We start from the raw sequence: 16,346 nt of genomic DNA, 5'->3' as shown, positions 1-16,346 counted from the left end.
TGCCCCTACCCCACATGCAGCTGGAGGAGGGTGAGGGATGGGGTGTTTACTTCCCCACAGCAGGAGAGAGAGGCTCCTGCACACTCAGGGATCACAGCTACAGCACTGGCCCCAGCACAGCCCCATCTAGGGGCTCAGAGGTGGGAGGCAGACTCACCGTCACTCACAGGGTTTGCACGTGAGTGAGAGCAAACGTGCAGGCAGACTCCCAGGCATATGTAGAGCTTGACAGGGGCACACCTGCACTCCTCACTGCCTATGGAGAGCCTAGGCTCACAGGACAGTCACACACCCAGCCGCAGAGTGCTGATCATGTCACAGGCCTTATCGTCCACAGACTGAGAGACAGCCAGACACTGTTGACTCACAGACACCCATGCATTCATAGCCAGGCTGAAGAGAACCAACAGGCAGCTCACACACAGACTCACCGGCCACCACACAGTCTTGTACACCCAACTCCCACCACACAGACTTCCGGGTGCAGATGGCTCCAGAGGCCAACTTCCAGAAACATACCCTAACGTGATAGCTTGGTGCGCGGTGGGCTCGCGTATGAACAGGTACAGCTCTGGTCACACAGACAGAGGTACTCCCAGGCAGATATGTCACTTGCACGCACAACTGCATTTAGGCGTCTGGTTGCAGCCCACCGTGTACACCCAGAGCTATTGACAAATCTAGTCAGAGAAGAAAACATCCAGGGCAAGTGTATACAGGCGCATACACAAGAAATGCAGGAAGATACAGCACACCTACTCTCCTTGCAAAGAGGAGATCTAGAAAATATACCGAAGGTTGCCTGGAGAGGAAATGGGGAACCAAATAGCATTCATAAGAGAGCGCTTCAAAAAGCTCGTGGGAAAGGCATCCTCTCCATTAATTCCATTTGCCATGAACTTTTTAAAAAAAAGTATTTATTTATTTATTTATTTATTTGAAAATCAGAATTACAGAGAGAGAGAGAGAGAGACATTCTATCGGCTGGTTTACTCCCCAGATGGCTGCAATGGCCAGGGCTGGGCCAGGCTGAAGCCAGGAGCCGGAAGCTTTATCTGGATCTCCCAGGTGAGTAGCAAGAGCTCAGACATGTGGGCCATCCTCTGCTAATTGTCCCAGGCACATTAGCAGCAGGGAGTTGGATCAGAAGTGGGACTCGTTCTGGCACTCATATGGGATGCTGGCCATGAACTTGTACAGTGGCACCAAAAGACAGTTCCACAGGGCACACACCTGCAGCCACTCATCAGGGAGACACAAACATGGTAGCAGACATGCAGGGAAGAAAGACACACACACGCCTAAGAGAGACAAACGCCCAAACACACGCATCAGCCACAAGCATTACAAAGGAGACACATAATAAACACCTGAGCAACACCCACACACAACCCCAGAGAGACACACAGTTGCCATACATAAGTTGGGTAGGAAGCCGTAGAGAGAAGACACCACCAGGCACGTTATACAGGCAGACACACAGGCAGCTCACATGCACATGGCCGCAGCTGAGAACATGCACAGGCGGATGAGAAACACTCAGGGTGCTCACAGGTACACAAACACCTCAGCAGCTGCCTCCCCCCCCCCGCCCCGCCCCGTCCCTGCCTCCTCTGTTTTCTCTCTCCTCTGGTGCCCTTCCCCCACTCAGACTCATGACACATCTGTGCTACAGGTTGGCCAGGGAAAAAGACACCTGTCAGCAAAGGCCTTGGCCCAGGTGGCTAAAAGAGGAGGAGGAGGGGCTAGGTAGGTACACACATTTCGAGAAAATTGGATCAGAAGTGGCCTGTCCAAACAACTAGACTACACTTAGTACGAAAAACAGATGCCTCCCTATCCCCTTCCACCACCTCCCAACTACAACCTCCTGCTCTAACTGCTTCCCTTCCCTCCCAGAACCTTCCCTGGCTCTCCAACACGGCCCAGCACATAGCAGATGCTTAATAAACGCCACCTACCGAGTGTCATACTACTATCATTATTATTTTTATTTCTGTCAAGGAAATTCTTCTAGAAGAGGAATGAGCATTCATTTAGCTCTATATGCTGTAGCTCTGTTATGTGGTTGGGGCAGGTGGTTGGTTTAGCAGTTAAGATACTGGTTAAGACTCCCACTTCCCATATCGCAGTACCTAAGTTCATGTCCTGGTTCCAGCTCCTGACTCCAGCTTCCTGCTAATGAGGACCCTGGGGGACAGCAGGGACAGCTCAAGTAAATGAGCTCCTGCCATTCCCATGGGAGACTCGGATTGAGTTCCCAGCTCCCAGGTCCTTGCTTTGGCCTGGACTGCTATGGGTATGCAGGGACAGAGCAAGCAGATAGGAGCTCATGCTGTCTCTCTGCCTCTCAAATAAATACATAGACAAATAACATAGCAAGTTCTCAGCTTATGCTGGTAGAAAGAGAAAGAAAGGGAAAGTGGGGTTTGGGTTGTGTGGGGCAGCTGGTTGTACAATGTCCACATGTGTGTGAGAGTGCCTGGGGCCAGAGGCTCTGCCCGGTGTTATAAAGCGGCTTGAGACGCCTGAGTGCCATTTGGGATTCCCATGCAGCTTATCAAACTTCATTTGGGGTTCTTATCAGCTCGTCCAGACAGACCCCGGTGTTTATGGAAGTCGGCCCACTGCTCAGGAGCGTTCCAGAGAGGGAATAACTTGACCAGAGCAGCCACAGCACAAGCTTTCTCAGCTGGGTTCCCCCCACACACACCCTCGGTAGCTCTGTGGCCACAGGCAAGTTCCTAAACCTCTGCTCCCTTAAGGGCAAAATAACGCCCAACTCCCAGGGCTACGGCAATGAGGCAGGACACGGAAAGCACTTGGGACAACAGCGCGTCTGTGACTTCAGCAACTGCTCTCCATCTGTGACAGCAAAGCCCCACTTGGCTGCCTTTGGCATCCGACTCAGCCCTCTGCTTTCATGTGGGCTCCCCACTGAATAACTGGTGAGTTTCTCTTCCAGCTCCCCCTCCTTGGCCTCTTGGGGTGGCTGCTGGGAGGACAACTTTTACACTCGGTGGGGTGCCGGGTGGGAGATACTGGGCTGACACCCTTCTTCAGGAAGAGCCTGGAGAGTTCAGAGCCTGGCTCTTGTCCCCCCAAACCCCCTGGGTCCCTCCGGAGGAAGCAGGTTTCTTTGCTAAAAATTAAACATCCTCTTTGTGAACGGGCAAGAAAACAGGACGTGGGAAGCATCCCACAGGGTGAACATTGTAAGCCCACCACAAAACACACCAAACGCCAGAGTAAGGGGAAGGGTTTTATTCACGGTGTGTGTGTGTGGGGGGGGGGGGCTGGGAAACAGGCCTTGTTATAAACAAGGGCATGGGGACAGCGAATCCGTTAGAGTGGGGGTGGGGTTACCGCTTATGGTGGGGCCTTTCGGTCACCTGACTCAGAAAACCAGGCTGCGTCCTGGAGAGGCTGAACCTAATGTACACGGTGGTGGCTGGAGCAGAGCCCAAGATGGCGCTTTAGATAAGACGGCACCATTTCACTAACAGACATGGCTTTTTCCCCCGCCCCCCCCCCCAAACCTGGCATGGTTGAACCCTTCCTGTCTCACACTCGCTCACCTCCGGGGCTGGGGGGGGGGGGGCGTTGGGCAGCAGGTTCCCAGCAGTCCACAGCCCTCCAAGCTCCACTGACAAAGCTCTGGCTCCTTCCCTGGTCTCGGGCAACTCCTTCCGGAGTCTCCGCCTCCCACGGCCCCCGCAAAACCACGAGAAGCAGCACGGAGGCAAGAAGGCAAGCAGAATGCCCACAAACACGGACTGAACATCAGTTGTGCGCCAGGCCCCGTACCCCGCGCCGGGAAGCCGCAGTGGCCGGAACAGCACGGGTGACGCTCAGGGGGCAAAGGAAGGCGGACTCAATGGTTCAGCTCCACTTCAGGCCTTCGAATTTGCCGCTCCTTCTGCCTGGAATGCACTACCCGCAAATATTCCTACGGGGCGCTCTCCTTCAGGTCTGGGCTCAAAAGTCCGCCCCTCTGGACAAGGCTTCCCGGACTATGTCCTCCAAAACAGCAACTGAACCCCCTCTGTATTCTCCACCCCTTCCAGCTTCCTTTATTATTCTTTATAGCTTTGATCACCACCTGAGACAACATTATGGATTTACATCGTGAATAGAGTATATTTCATAGTTATTTTAGTAAGGAAATGTATACAAATACTAGTATATCTGCTCATACAATATTAGCATACACCCGGGGCCAGCGCTGTGGCATAGCAGGTAAAGCTGCCGCCTGCAGTGCCGGCATCCCATATGGGCGCTGGTTCGAGACCCGGCTGTTCCACTTCTGATCCAGCTCTCTGCTATGGCCTGGGAAAGCAGTAGAAGATGGCCCAGGTCCTTGGGCCCCTGCACCCACATGGGAAACCCGGAAGAAGCTCCTGGCTCTTGGCTCCGGATGGGCGCAGCTCCGGCTGGCCGTTGCGGCTAATTGGGGAGTGAACCAGCAGATGGAAGAGCGCTCTCTCTCTCTCTCTCTTTCTCTCTCTGCCTCTCCTTCTCTCTGTGTAACTCTTACTTTCAAATAAATAAATAAATCTTAAAAGAAAGGACTTATTTATAAAAAAAAAAAAAAGAGTGAACGAAGTAAAGAATTGAACACTGTGCTGGGGCCAGGTTGTACAGGTGTTCAGGGACTGCTCGTTCAGTTTTCAAGAATGTTTGCAAACTGGTTGTTAGTTATTGTGAAAAATGAAATAATATCAACTTACAATTAAATGAATTAGATTTTTAAGTAATAAAGTCACCACTTCCTAGCTAACTGGATTTCACTACATCTCTATGCTCTTGAGGTCATTTAGCCCTGTTTTATCTGTCCAGTAGAAGTGCTATATAATGGTGCTTTTACTGCATTTTATCTGTCTGGTGGAAGTACTATATAATGGTGCTTTTCCTGTATCTCCGTGTTCTGTGACCGCAGTTGGTAACTGCTAAGTTGACAAGATGATCGTTATGTAAACCATGGGAAGTGGAAAATGTTAGAAACCAGAGCCTCCCTTCCCGAAAGCCGGTTAACCATTTACCAGCACTTAAGAGAGCACTTGATAGTGCCTAGCACATAGTAAATGCTATGATGTTTTCATTATTATTAATTCATTTATATCATTACCATGTTTATGTGCTGGGTCTAGATTTTTCATGTATGTGGGGGCAGCAGTCAAAAATGTGTAAAGAACGGAGAAATACAAAAAGCCAAACAGTGCGGTACGCTATAATTATTTCATCCTCCCAATAACGGCATCGAATGTGTACTATCGATTAGCCCCATTTTCCAGATGGGGAAACTAAAGCTCTGAGCTAGCAAACTTCAGGCAGTTCGGCTAATTAGCGAAATGGGATTCGAAAACGCGGCACAGTAGCTTCCGCGCGAAGGCGCACTTCGCCCACGCGCCATCCTTACTGTCGCGTGGATGCCCCCAGCGGTTATTTCGCTTCGCGCCAAGCGTAAAACCAATGGGTGTCATCGTGCTCGTTGCATCTTGGGAAATGTAGTCCTCGGGCTCGACGACCGACCACCACGATCCGAGAAGGGAGGGGCCAGGGAGGAAACCGAACTTGGCCTTGGAACAAAAGAACAAAGAATCAGCTCTCAAGCTTCGCGACGTTTCAGCCACGCCGTGCGTGAGTTAGGCCTTCTTTTGTCGTGCCCGTTGCATTCTGGGAACAGCAGTTTGCGTTTCTCCGATACGTCGACCCAAGATGACGGGACACACGTTGTACGTTCAGGTTGGGTCCAGGTCTCTCCGCTGTGCCGAGCTAGGCTGGTCGCGGTAACTTTTAGGCATGTGCGACCGGCGTTCAGGGCAGCTGCGAACACAAACTGAAGCTCTACGTTTTCTCACCTGTTTGCGCTCTTACCAGGGCTTGAGCTGCAGGCGGACAAGCCTCCTTCCTGCCCCTTCTCCCCACGCGGAAAGCTAAGGGAGGCCCCTGGGGTGCCGAGGACGGAGCTCCAAGCCGAGAGTGTGGAGGCACGTCTACGCGGTCCCGCCGGCCAGGGAAGGAGCGGGGACCGCCCTGAGCGCTGCAGCTGCACAATTCCGGCGGCTGCTACCTGGTGGACTTCAGACCCAAGGTTTGTCCGCATAGGGGACGAGCGTGCGGGGTGCGCGGCAGGGAGCATGGGAACTCAACAGTCCGGATACCCGCGGAGCTGCCTCGAGGAGGATCTCATGGTCCCACTGGAGTCAGGGGCTTTGTGGTCGTGAGAGTCTTAGAAGCCTGGTGGGAGGTTACCTGGGAATCAGCGGGGGCTGATAGGAGTGTGGTAGTCGACGTGCTCACCCCATTGATTGCTTAACGACGGAGTGGGAGAGTGGGCAACTAACTGAAAGGTAACGGGACATGGATGAGGATGTGATCCCCGAGGGGTGGGGGGGTAGGGATGGTCCACCTTCATGGAAAGGCTGTTGTCATGCGGGTGAGTCAGGTGAGCCCACTTTGTTGTGTGTGGTTCTCTCCGCCCTGCACAGGGAGGTGGTAGCAAAAGCCACCTGGTGACTGGTGTGAGATGGGACGGACCTCGAAAGACAAGCGGGATGTCTACTACCGCCTGGCCAAGGAGAATGGCTGGCGTGCCCGCAGCGCCTTCAAACTGCTACAGCTGGATGAGGAGTTCCAGCTCTTTAAAGGTCCCTAGCTGGTGACAACTCACAGGGGGCGGGGGGGGGGCAGTGAGGGGGAAGGACACGGGGGGGTGGGGACAGTGCTGTGGGCTAGGTCTCCAGAGCTCCCTGTGATAGGTGGTCTGACTTGGAAGGACTCTGGGACAGGGACATGGGCAGGAAAGGATGATGGACAGAGGACCCGGGCGGTTCAGAGATGTGAGTGCTCCCCAGAGAGAGGGGTGAACTTTGCAGGGACCCCAGGTTGGTGAGGTGGGTACAGCTTACCCATGCCCTTTGACTCTGTGTGTCTAGGTGTGACACGGGCGGTTGACCTGTGTGCAGCCCCAGGCAGCTGGAGCCAGGTGCTGAGCCAGAAGATTGGGTGAGTGTGGGGAGCCCAGATTGGGGGGCCCCAAGAGTGGGTGTTGGGGGAAGGGCAGCTAGGACTACACACTGGGCTAACATGGGCCCACTGTGTTGTCCTTAGGGGCCAAGGGTCTGGCCAAGTGGTGGCTGTGGACCTGCAAGCTATGGCTCCGCTACCAGGTGTGACCCAGATCCAAGGGGACATCACCCAGGTGAGAGCATGGCTGAGGGTGTTCGGGTGTGTTCTGGCTAAAGGCCCCCTCCCGGGTGCTATGAAAAATGGGAGACAGAATGGTAGAAATAAGATGGGGAGAAGGGCAGACAAACAGACTGAGAAAGTCAGCAGAGAGAGAGAAGCAGTGCATTGTATGCACAGTAACACTGATGAGACCAGATCCCCAGAGATCAAACTCAGTCTTAAAAACTACAGTCATATGTTGCTTAATTGTGGAGATTTGTTCTGAGAAATGTGTTCTGAGATTTCCTGGTTATGTAAATAGACTGTACTTACACTAAGATAGCTACAATGTTACTATGTGATATGATACTTTGAGACCATAATTGTATCCAAATATTATGCGGCATGTAACTATGTATTAAACTATTTCCCTACCAACACTGCATTTTACAAATGTTAAAAGAAAGAAGGAAAGAGAAGAAAGAAACCCAGTCTTAGTTGGACAAAGTCTGAGAATGTGGCTGACCCAGGGACTGGGAGCAGGACCGTGGGCAGGTGAAATTGAAGAGTGATGGCAGAAGTCCCTAAGGGCCACTTTCTCTCTCTCTCTCTCTCCCCCCCTCTCCGTAGCTGTCCACTGCCAAGGAGATCATCCAGCATTTTGAGGGCTGCCCTGCAGACCTAGTGGTGTGCGACGGGGCTCCTGATGGTAAGCACTGGGCCAGGGGGAGGGGTGGATGGAAGTCCAGGCAGGCTCCCAGCTGTGTCATCCTCTGTATCTCCTACTTCTTCAGGTACTCCAGGGCTCTCCCCACCCCTGCTGCCTGCTCTCTGCCTCTGCCCCCTCCCTACCCTTTCAAGTTTTGTGCCTGCTGTCCACCCTTCCCTCTGTTATCTCTGCACCTGTACAGTTCCATTTTCTGTTCATTCGTTCTTCCACTGAACACACATTTCCTGAGTGCCAGTTATGTAGTTAGATGGGCAACACCTCCCTGGCTTGCCAACAGAGACTGAAAGGAAGCAAGGGAGTGAGCCATGGGTGTGCCTGCAGAAAGAGCCCTGCAATCAAAGTTCTAGCCCATGCAAAGGCCCTGAGATGGGAGGGTGCTTGGTCTGTGTGAGGATCAGCAAGGAGTTCTGGTGTGGTTGGGACAGAGTGAGGGGGAGTGACAAGGGGACAGAGCCTCTAGGGCCTTGTGGGCCATGGTGAGAGCATTGGTGTTTTCATTGAGAGGAGAGCTCACAGAAAAGCATGAGAGGGTTGTGAGTGGAGGTACGACTGTGCCTGGCCCCAGTTATGCCGGGATCCCTCAGGCCACTGCTTTCCCAGGCCATAGCAGAGAGCTGGATCGGAAGTGGAGCAGCTGGGACTCGAACCAGCGCCTATATAGGATGCCGGCACTGCAGGCTGCAGCTTTACCTGCTATGCACAGCACTGGCCCCTCAGGAGATCTTTTGAGAGAAGACTTGATAGTGGCTGGGATGTGGGTGTGAGGAGAGGACCTGGGGGGGGGGGTCAAAGGCCATTGTCTGGGGCCTGCTCACCTGGAAGGAGCGGGTTTGGGAGGGAAGCTGAGGAGGTTGGTTTTTGATGTGTGGGAGATGGGGAATCCATTTGATGAGACTGGGGCTCGGGAGCAGTGGGGGCTGCAGAAGGAAGTGACGCTGCTTGCGTGTGAGGCAGCTGGGAGAAGTTAAAAGGAGCAGCTAAGGGTTGGGAGCTCAGCCTGTGTGCCCAGTGGCAGGCTGGGATTGCCTCGAGGACTTCAGTGGCAACGAGCCCAGAAGCTGCGGAGACGTGGACAGGCCCCCTAACACTGTCCCTCTCACCGCAGTAACTGGCCTCCATGACGTAGATGAGTACATGCAAGCCCAGCTCCTCCTAGCAGTGAGTAACCTTGACCCCCCACACACACACGCCCTCTTTGGCCCCCTGCTAGCTGTCTCCACCTCAGCCTCAGCGATCTGTCCTGCCCACAGGCTCTGAATATTGCCACACACGTCCTAAAGCCAGGGGGCTGCTTCGTGGCCAAGGTAAGTGTCGGGGATCCCAGCGGAGTGGAGCGCCAGGTCCCTGCGGGCCGCCCTCACCCCTGTACCCCTTGCCTCGGCCCGCTGCAGATATTCCGAGGCCGGGATGTGACGCTGCTCTACAGTCAGCTGCGCATCTTCTTCTCCAGCGTGCTCTGTGCCAAGCCCAAGAGCAGCCGGAACTCCAGCATTGGTCAGTGAGGGGCGGGGCAGGCAGGCGCAGGTGATCCTGGGGCTGTGGGGGTGGCAGCCAGTCACCACCCTCCCTCCACATTCCTCCCACAGAGGCCTTTGCTGTCTGCCAGGGTTACGACCCTCCTGAGGGCTTCAAGCCAGACCTGAGCAAGCCCCTGCTGGACCACTCGTACGGTGAGAGCCAGAGCCCCAGGCCCCAGCATGGGAGAAACGCTATCCCCCTAACGTAACCTGTTTCAGGAGAGCCCCTATTCTTACCCTTTCTGCGTATTTTGTCCCAGCGGGATCTTGAGCCCAGTTAAGTCCACTAAGGGCAACTAACTCTCAGAGCTGGTGACAGTTCTCTCCCTCCAGCCACACCCCAGATGGAAATCTCACCCCTCCGTGGAAGTGTGACCCACATAGGGTCTTCCACCTCACCCCTATGAGGATGAGACAAAGCACCCACCCTTATAGAGCTCATGTTACAATGAGACAAGCTCCTGGCAGCAAATAATAGAATGTCAGGTAGACATAGAGGCTGTGAGAAAACAGCAGGTGTTTTAGAAGGGGTGAAGGCTTTCTGGTGGGGTTTGGGTGCGTGCCAGAAAGAGGCCGGTAGATATGTGCAGAGGACCTGACACCCATGTCACAGCCTCAGTCATGCCTGGCCCCTGGCATCCCGGCCCTGTCTTGAGTTTCTTTCTGCCTGTTCCTAAGACCCAGATTTCAACCAGTTGGATGGACCCACCCGCATCATTGTGCCTTTTGTGACCTGTGGGGACCTGAGCGCCTATGATTCAGACCGCAGTTATCCACTGGACGTGAGTGCCCAGTTGACCGCTGGGTGGGCATGGAGGGAATGGGGGGAGGGGCTGTCAAAGGTTCCCAGGTCCTCACCTTCTCCCCATGTCTTGCATCCCTGCAGCTACAGGATGGCTCTGAGTACAAGTACACCCCACCCACCCAGCCCCCCATCGCACCCCCGTACCAAGAGGCCTGTGTGTTGAAGAAGACTGGCCGGCTAGCCAAGGAGATCCGCCCTCAGGACTGCCCCATCAGCAGAGCGGACGCATTGTCCCAGCCCCTGGCTGCCCCTCAGTGCCACACCCAGCTTGCCCCTGAGGTCTGGAAATGGGGTTCTGAGCCCACATCAACCCCTGCCCAGTGTGCCTCCATCTGCCCCCAGCCATGTGGTTTGGGGCCCAAGATTCTCTTCCCTGCCTCGCAGTAACTGGAAGACTCAGTAGATTAAGCCAAATATCTGAATCCCTTTTCTTTTTCTTGGGTAGATGGAAGAGAATGAAATTGAAATGAACTGTTCACATTAACGTGGGTAAGTTTGAGTGAGGGCCCCTTGAACTCTGTTAAAATTTCACCTTTGCGCTTTCTCTACCAACTGATAAGATTTTTAGTCAACCAACCTTTTTACTAAGGTGTGCCAGGGCCTACTTGAAGCATTGCACAAATTGAGGCATTTGGTAAATGTTGAGCATGTACCATGGGCCCCGGTGTGGTTCCAGGTTTGGAAATAGAGCCGAGAACAAAAGAGGCACAGGTCTTGGCCCTTGTGGAACTGCTGATTTGTGCCAGAGGCAGGAAAAATAAGGCAGCCTGTGAACACCTGAGCTTGCACAGACACTATACAGCTTGAGTTTATATATATATATATATATATATATATATATATATATATACACACACACACACACACACACACACATATATATATATATATCTCCTTTATTCCTTCTGATATAGGAGCATCTTTCAAAAAGCTCATGGGGAAATGGAATAACATCAGTTTACTTTGGTGCCTCCCAAATCTGTGAAATCTATGCCTCGTTTTTTCAGAAACCCACATTCACCATGAACGTTTTGAAGACCACTTATATGCAAGGATTTCATGAGTTTTTGTGCCAAAATAAACTTCCCTTCTAAAATCAATTTTTCTGTGAACTTCTTGAAGTACCCTGATATATAATAAGTAAAAAGAATATGGGATATGGAGAATAGAAAAAAAAGCAGGGTATAGAGAGTCAAGAATTCTAGGCACAATGTCTATAGTATTTCCATGGCTGTCATGGAAGACCTCTCTGGTTAATGTTTGGGCAAAGGAAGGAATCCACGTGTAGATGCCTTATTAAAAAAAAAACAACACTGAAGCAGCAAATCATACTGGGAAAAGGTGTTTACAAGCTCTGTTTATTGTATCAATATTAAAGAGGACTTATAAATCAGGAAGGAAAAAAATATGAAAATGAGGGGCAGGTGCTGTGGCACAACAGGTTAAGCCACCATTTGGGATGCTTACATCCCATATTGGGGCACCAGTTTGGGTCTTGGCTGCTCTGCAACCTATCCAGGTCCCTGCTAATGCACCTGGGAAGCAGCAGGTGATGGCTCGAGTGCTTAACCTGAGTTCTTGTCACCCACATGGGGGACCTGGATGGAGGAGTTCCTGGCTCCTGGCTTCAGTCTCAGCTGTTGTGGCCATTTGAGGAGTGAAGCAGTGGATGGAAGACCTCTCAGTCTCTGTCAATCTGCTTTTCAAATGAACAGATAAATATGAGAATGGCCAGTAAGCAGGTGAAAATCTGCTCCACAGGGAAATGCAAGCTAAAACTAACAAGATGGACAACGCTGAATGGTTGGAAGGATGTGTAGCAATTAGGATCCTCTGATACACTGCTGGAAGTGGAAAGACGTGGCCAATGTGGCAACTTAACTACTATCTATGGTAGCTGTGTGTATGCCTCGTCCACTCCTGAGAACTGAGTGCTAGAGTTCCTAGCAGCACTCTTTGTATCCCCAGGAAATCATGGTAAATGCCCTGGGAACAGTGCAAAGGAACACTCTACACAAAAGAATGCCTTAGAGCAGTCGCTCATGCAACTGAATTTATGTTTCATGCATTTTTGCTTTCTGTCTGCTACGGTTCACTGTAAAAGTAGGGGAAAGAGCCACCAAGATGTTAGCAGTTTAATGAACAATGATTATAGTAGAAGAAAGTGGGAACATACATCTTTATTTGACACTCTTTTTCTTTCACCCTCAGTGAGCTGGCAAGCTGATAGAAACACCAAAGCTGCTTGTGATCAGGAAAGCCAGAACTCGAACCTATTTTTAAAATGTCATCAGTGGAGCCCGAACAAGCAAGCCACATGTTGGAATCTGCAATGGTCACCACAAAGACACCAAGGAAAGAAACAACACGAGTCTGTCGAATTCCTGACTGAGGCTTCGCCTCGTGTCGATACCTCTCCAGGGGTGTCGTAATTATGTCCACAACTCCCTCCTAAAGCAAAGACTTTTAACTTGGATAGAAATGAGGGTATCCATGAATTTGATGGAGGAAAATGTCGCACCTTTTCATGAATGACTCAAATTTAGCTTGGTTCCCAGTTAGGAATGCTGGCAACAAGTCACAATAGGAAAAGCAATACGTGTGATTTTCTCACTGACACAAAATACCCTTTTTTAAGTTATGTTACAGTTGAAGGCATATGACAATATTTTTCATATTTGTCACTGCTATGAATGATGGCAGATTTTATAATTCGGTGTTCTAATTAAAAAAGAAGCCCCATATGTTACTGCACCCCAATTTTGTTTCAATTTCATACGTATTAATAATTAAATTTCAGTATAGTGGGTTCCCATTGTAATACAGTGTATAGGGTGCTTCAAAAAGTTCATGGAAAATGGAATTAGATATAAGTTTATTTTGGCATAAAAATGTTTGAGGTTCATGCATATGAGGAGTCTTCCCAAAAAGTTGTATAAAATGCATATTATAAGAAGACTGCATGAATTTCAATTTGTTTGCATCAAAATAAACTTTTTTTAAAAAATTTTTATTTGAGAGGCCAAGTTACAGAAGTCTTCCATCCACTGATTTACTCCCTAAATGGCTGTAATAGCCAGAGCTGAGCCAATCCAAAGCCAGGAGCCAGGAGCTTCTGGGTATCCCACATGGATACAGGGGCCCAAGCACTTGGGCCATCTTCCACTGCTTTCCCAGGCCATAAGCAGAGAGCTAACTTGGAAGAGGAGCAACCAGGACACAATCCAGCACCCACATGGGATGCTGGTGCCGCAGGCAGACTTAGCCTACTATGCCACAATGCCAGCCCCATGGTTCACTCTCCAAATGGCTGCAAAAGTCAGGGCTGGGCCAGGCTGAAGCCAGGAGTTTGGAGCTTCATTTAGATCCCCCATGTGGGCACAGGGGCCCAAGCACTTGGGTCATAGTTCACTACTTTCCCAGGTGCATTAACAGCTGGATCAGAAGAGGAGCAGCCATATGCGATACCAGCGCTGCAGGCAAAGGCTTAACCTACTATGCCACAGCACCAGCCCCAAAATAAACTTTCTTTTAGAAAAAGATGTATTTGTTTGAAAGGCAGAGTTAGAGAGAGGTTTTCCACCCACTGGTTCACTCTCCAATTGGCCGCGATGGCCAAAACTGTGCTGATCCAAAGCCAGGGGCCAGGAGCTTCTTCTGGATCTCCCACATGTTTGCAGGGACCCAAGGACTTGGGCCACCTTCCACTGCTTTCCCAGGCCATAGCAGAGAGCTGGATCAAAAGTAGAGCAGCCAGGACTTGAACCAGCACCCATATGGGATGCCGGCACTGCAGGTGGCAACGGCAGCTTTACCCACTATGCCACAGCACCAGCCCCCAAAATAAACTTCTGGTTCCATCTTTCCAGAAACTTTCTGAAGTACCATCATGCTTGTGTATGTGCACACACATGAAGACATGTGCACTTTTAAAAATATTCTGAGAGCAAGCATTTAGCCTAGAGGTTAATACACCCATATCCCATATCTGGGGTACCTGAGTTTGATTCCCAGCTCCTGATTCTAGCTTCCTGCCAATGCAGACCCTGGGTTGGCACAAATGATGATGTTCGAGGCATTGAGTTCCTGCCCCTTGTGTGGGAGACCTGGACTAAGTTCCTGGCTCCTGGCTTTGGCCCCAACCTTTGCAGATTTTTGGGTGAGCCAGTGAATGGGAGGTCTCCATCTCAAATAAATAATGAAAGGTAGAGTGGTTTTTTTAAAAATAATCTGTAAAGGGGTACACAGATTTAACCAGACACCAAACAGCTCCCCAGAATACATTTTGTAGGTTTATAAACTCTCTCTTGTAGAGTGTCAGAAAGCCCTGCTTACAGTCTTACATTCATACAGTTGAATGAGCAGGAGTGGACAGAAACTCCCCAGCTATGTAGGCAGAACCATTTTCTGCAGCTGAATTCTGTGTCTTCAAAAACATTCTCTGTGACTGACCCAGGAGTTGTCACACCACAGTCTAAGTGACCCCAGCAGAATGCACACATCTTTGACAATAGGTATTGAGTCCCCAGTCCAAAGTGATATTTAAACTCTAGAAGGGTGTGCAGTTAGAGGTGTGTTTATGCTCTAGTCTGACCACAAGAATAGCCACACCCAACTGTGTGGTCCCAGGACTATGCACGGCACAAGAATGTATGACCGAAGGCTACGTGACTGCTGACACTCCCAGGGTGTTTCTGCGCCATTAGGACGGAGTCGACAAGTGCCCACACTGAGTCTCTGGGAGCCTGGGGTGGCCATTCTACAATCTCTGTGGCTCGGGGATGTGATCCCCGGAAGTGTCCCTCAGTGATGCCCTCAGTGTACGTCACCCCTGGAAGCATCCACATCACACATGGTGTAACCACAGGGGTGGCCACAGCCAAGCTTGTGAGAATCCAGGGGTACCCCCCCTCATGTTTGACCACAGTTGTGTCTCTTCCCTATTGGTATCCTCAGTCCTGTCCTTGTCTCCATCTGTGCGACTCCCAGTGTTCACACCCCAAACTAGGTGTCCCCAGGAGTACACCGCCCCAGTCTGGGGTACTTCAGGAGTAACCACTCCAGATTACTTGTGACTATGCAGATGCCAAACCCCAGTGTCCACACTGCAATCAGCATGCCCCAGAATGCTTACCCCAAGTGTAGTGACGTCATCATGTGTGTACAAAGGATCTTCAAAAAGTTCACAGGAAATGTGTTACGCAAAACTGGATTGCAAGTATTTTTGTGCTGAAATAAACATCTTAAAAGATGTTTTCCACAACACCCTCCTCTGTTTGACTCTCAGGCATGTAGTGTGCACACCCCAGTCAGTGTGACCCTAATATTGCTCCCCCAAAATGTGACATCATATGTGTGTACACTCCCACCTGTGTGATCCCAGGAGTGTCCACATCCCAGACTGTGAGACCTGGAGGAGTCCACGCAACAGTCAGTGTGACCCAGGAGGAATATCAAGGGGGAAAGGGATCCAAGCAAAGGGAAAAGCCTGTGCAAAGGCCCTGAGGCAAGAGCCTGCCTGGTACAATTGAGGAACAAAGAGGAAACCAGTGGAGGCAGGAATAGAGTGAGTGAAGGGGCCAGTGGCAGGAGCTGAGGTCAGAGATGGTCTATGCCTCATGGGCCGCAGAGAGGACTTTAGCTCTTAATCTGAGTAAAGGGAGAGCCACAGCAGGGCCCCGAGCTGAGGAGGGCTGGGGCTAACTTGGGTTGTAACAGGATCCCTCTGGCTGCTGTGGCAGTGGTTATATAACCGCTTTTGTTGGTCCTAACTCACTGTACATCAAGAGGATGAATTTCATTGTGTGTTCATTATATCTTTTCAAATTATAATATGGCAAAAAAAAGTGCTGTACTTTGGATACAATAAATAACTCTATGTCAAAAAGAAAGGAAGGAAGGAAGGAAGGAAGGAAGGAAGGAAGGAAGGAAGGAAGGAAGGAAGGAAGGAAGGAAGGAAGAAAAAAGAGGTGGTGGGCATCCGACAGAGGATGGACACCTGCATCCCCTATCGGAATGCCTGGGTTCAAGTCTCAGCTCCACTTCGTTTTCCAGCCCTCTGCTAATGAACATCTGGAAAGCAGCAGTTGATGACTCAAGTACTTGGATCCCTGCCACCCATGTG

At 50.9% G+C, this 16,346-nt stretch overlaps 1 protein-coding gene across 6 annotated transcripts; it reads left to right on the top strand.

The window, feature by feature from the left end:
* Window positions 1–5,622: 5,622 nt before the first annotated feature.
* Window positions 5,623–13,195, top strand: FTSJ1 (FtsJ RNA 2'-O-methyltransferase 1). Of its 6 annotated transcripts, none has more exons than XM_062184067.1 (14): window positions 5,623–5,640; window positions 5,881–6,094; window positions 6,492–6,650; window positions 6,939–7,008; window positions 7,114–7,204; window positions 7,801–7,879; window positions 9,006–9,058; window positions 9,151–9,204; window positions 9,292–9,394; window positions 9,487–9,570; window positions 10,096–10,199; window positions 10,304–10,501; window positions 10,668–10,711; window positions 12,434–13,195. In XM_062184067.1, exons 3-13 carry the CDS (start codon window positions 6,530–6,532, stop codon window positions 10,704–10,706), a joined length of 996 nt encoding a protein of 331 aa, XP_062040051.1. In that variant the 5' UTR covers window positions 5,623–5,640; window positions 5,881–6,094; window positions 6,492–6,529; the 3' UTR covers window positions 10,707–10,711; window positions 12,434–13,195. The 6 variants fall into 6 exon arrangements, with proteins under 6 accessions (XP_062040051.1, XP_062040050.1, XP_062040055.1 ...); XM_062184066.1 differs by lacking the exon at window positions 5,623–5,640 and adding an exon at window positions 5,647–5,735; XM_062184071.1 differs by lacking the exon at window positions 5,623–5,640 and having other exon boundaries at window positions 5,700–6,094; window positions 10,102–10,199.
* Window positions 13,196–16,346: the final 3,151 nt, after the last annotated feature.

The sequence above is a fragment of the Lepus europaeus genome, chromosome X (assembly GCF_033115175.1).
Source record: "Lepus europaeus isolate LE1 chromosome X, mLepTim1.pri, whole genome shotgun sequence".
NCBI lineage: Eukaryota > Metazoa > Chordata > Mammalia > Lagomorpha > Leporidae > Lepus > Lepus europaeus.
This window is presented reverse-complemented; position numbering and strand designations above follow the sequence as displayed.

Excerpts from the sequence above, each read along its gene's own strand:
- FTSJ1 (XM_062184067.1), top strand. The coding sequence starts at position 6,530 with ATGGGACGGACCTCGAAAGACAAGCGGGATGTCTACTACCGCCTGGCC. Across the intron at positions 9,395-9,486 it reads CAGCCGGAACTCCAGCATTG|AGGCCTTTGCTGTCTGCCAG; the intron begins GTCAGTGAGGGG and ends TTCCTCCCACAG. Across the intron at positions 10,502-10,667 it reads ACACCCAGCTTGCCCCTGAG|ATGGAAGAGAATGAAATTGA; the intron begins GTCTGGAAATGG and ends TTTCTTGGGTAG.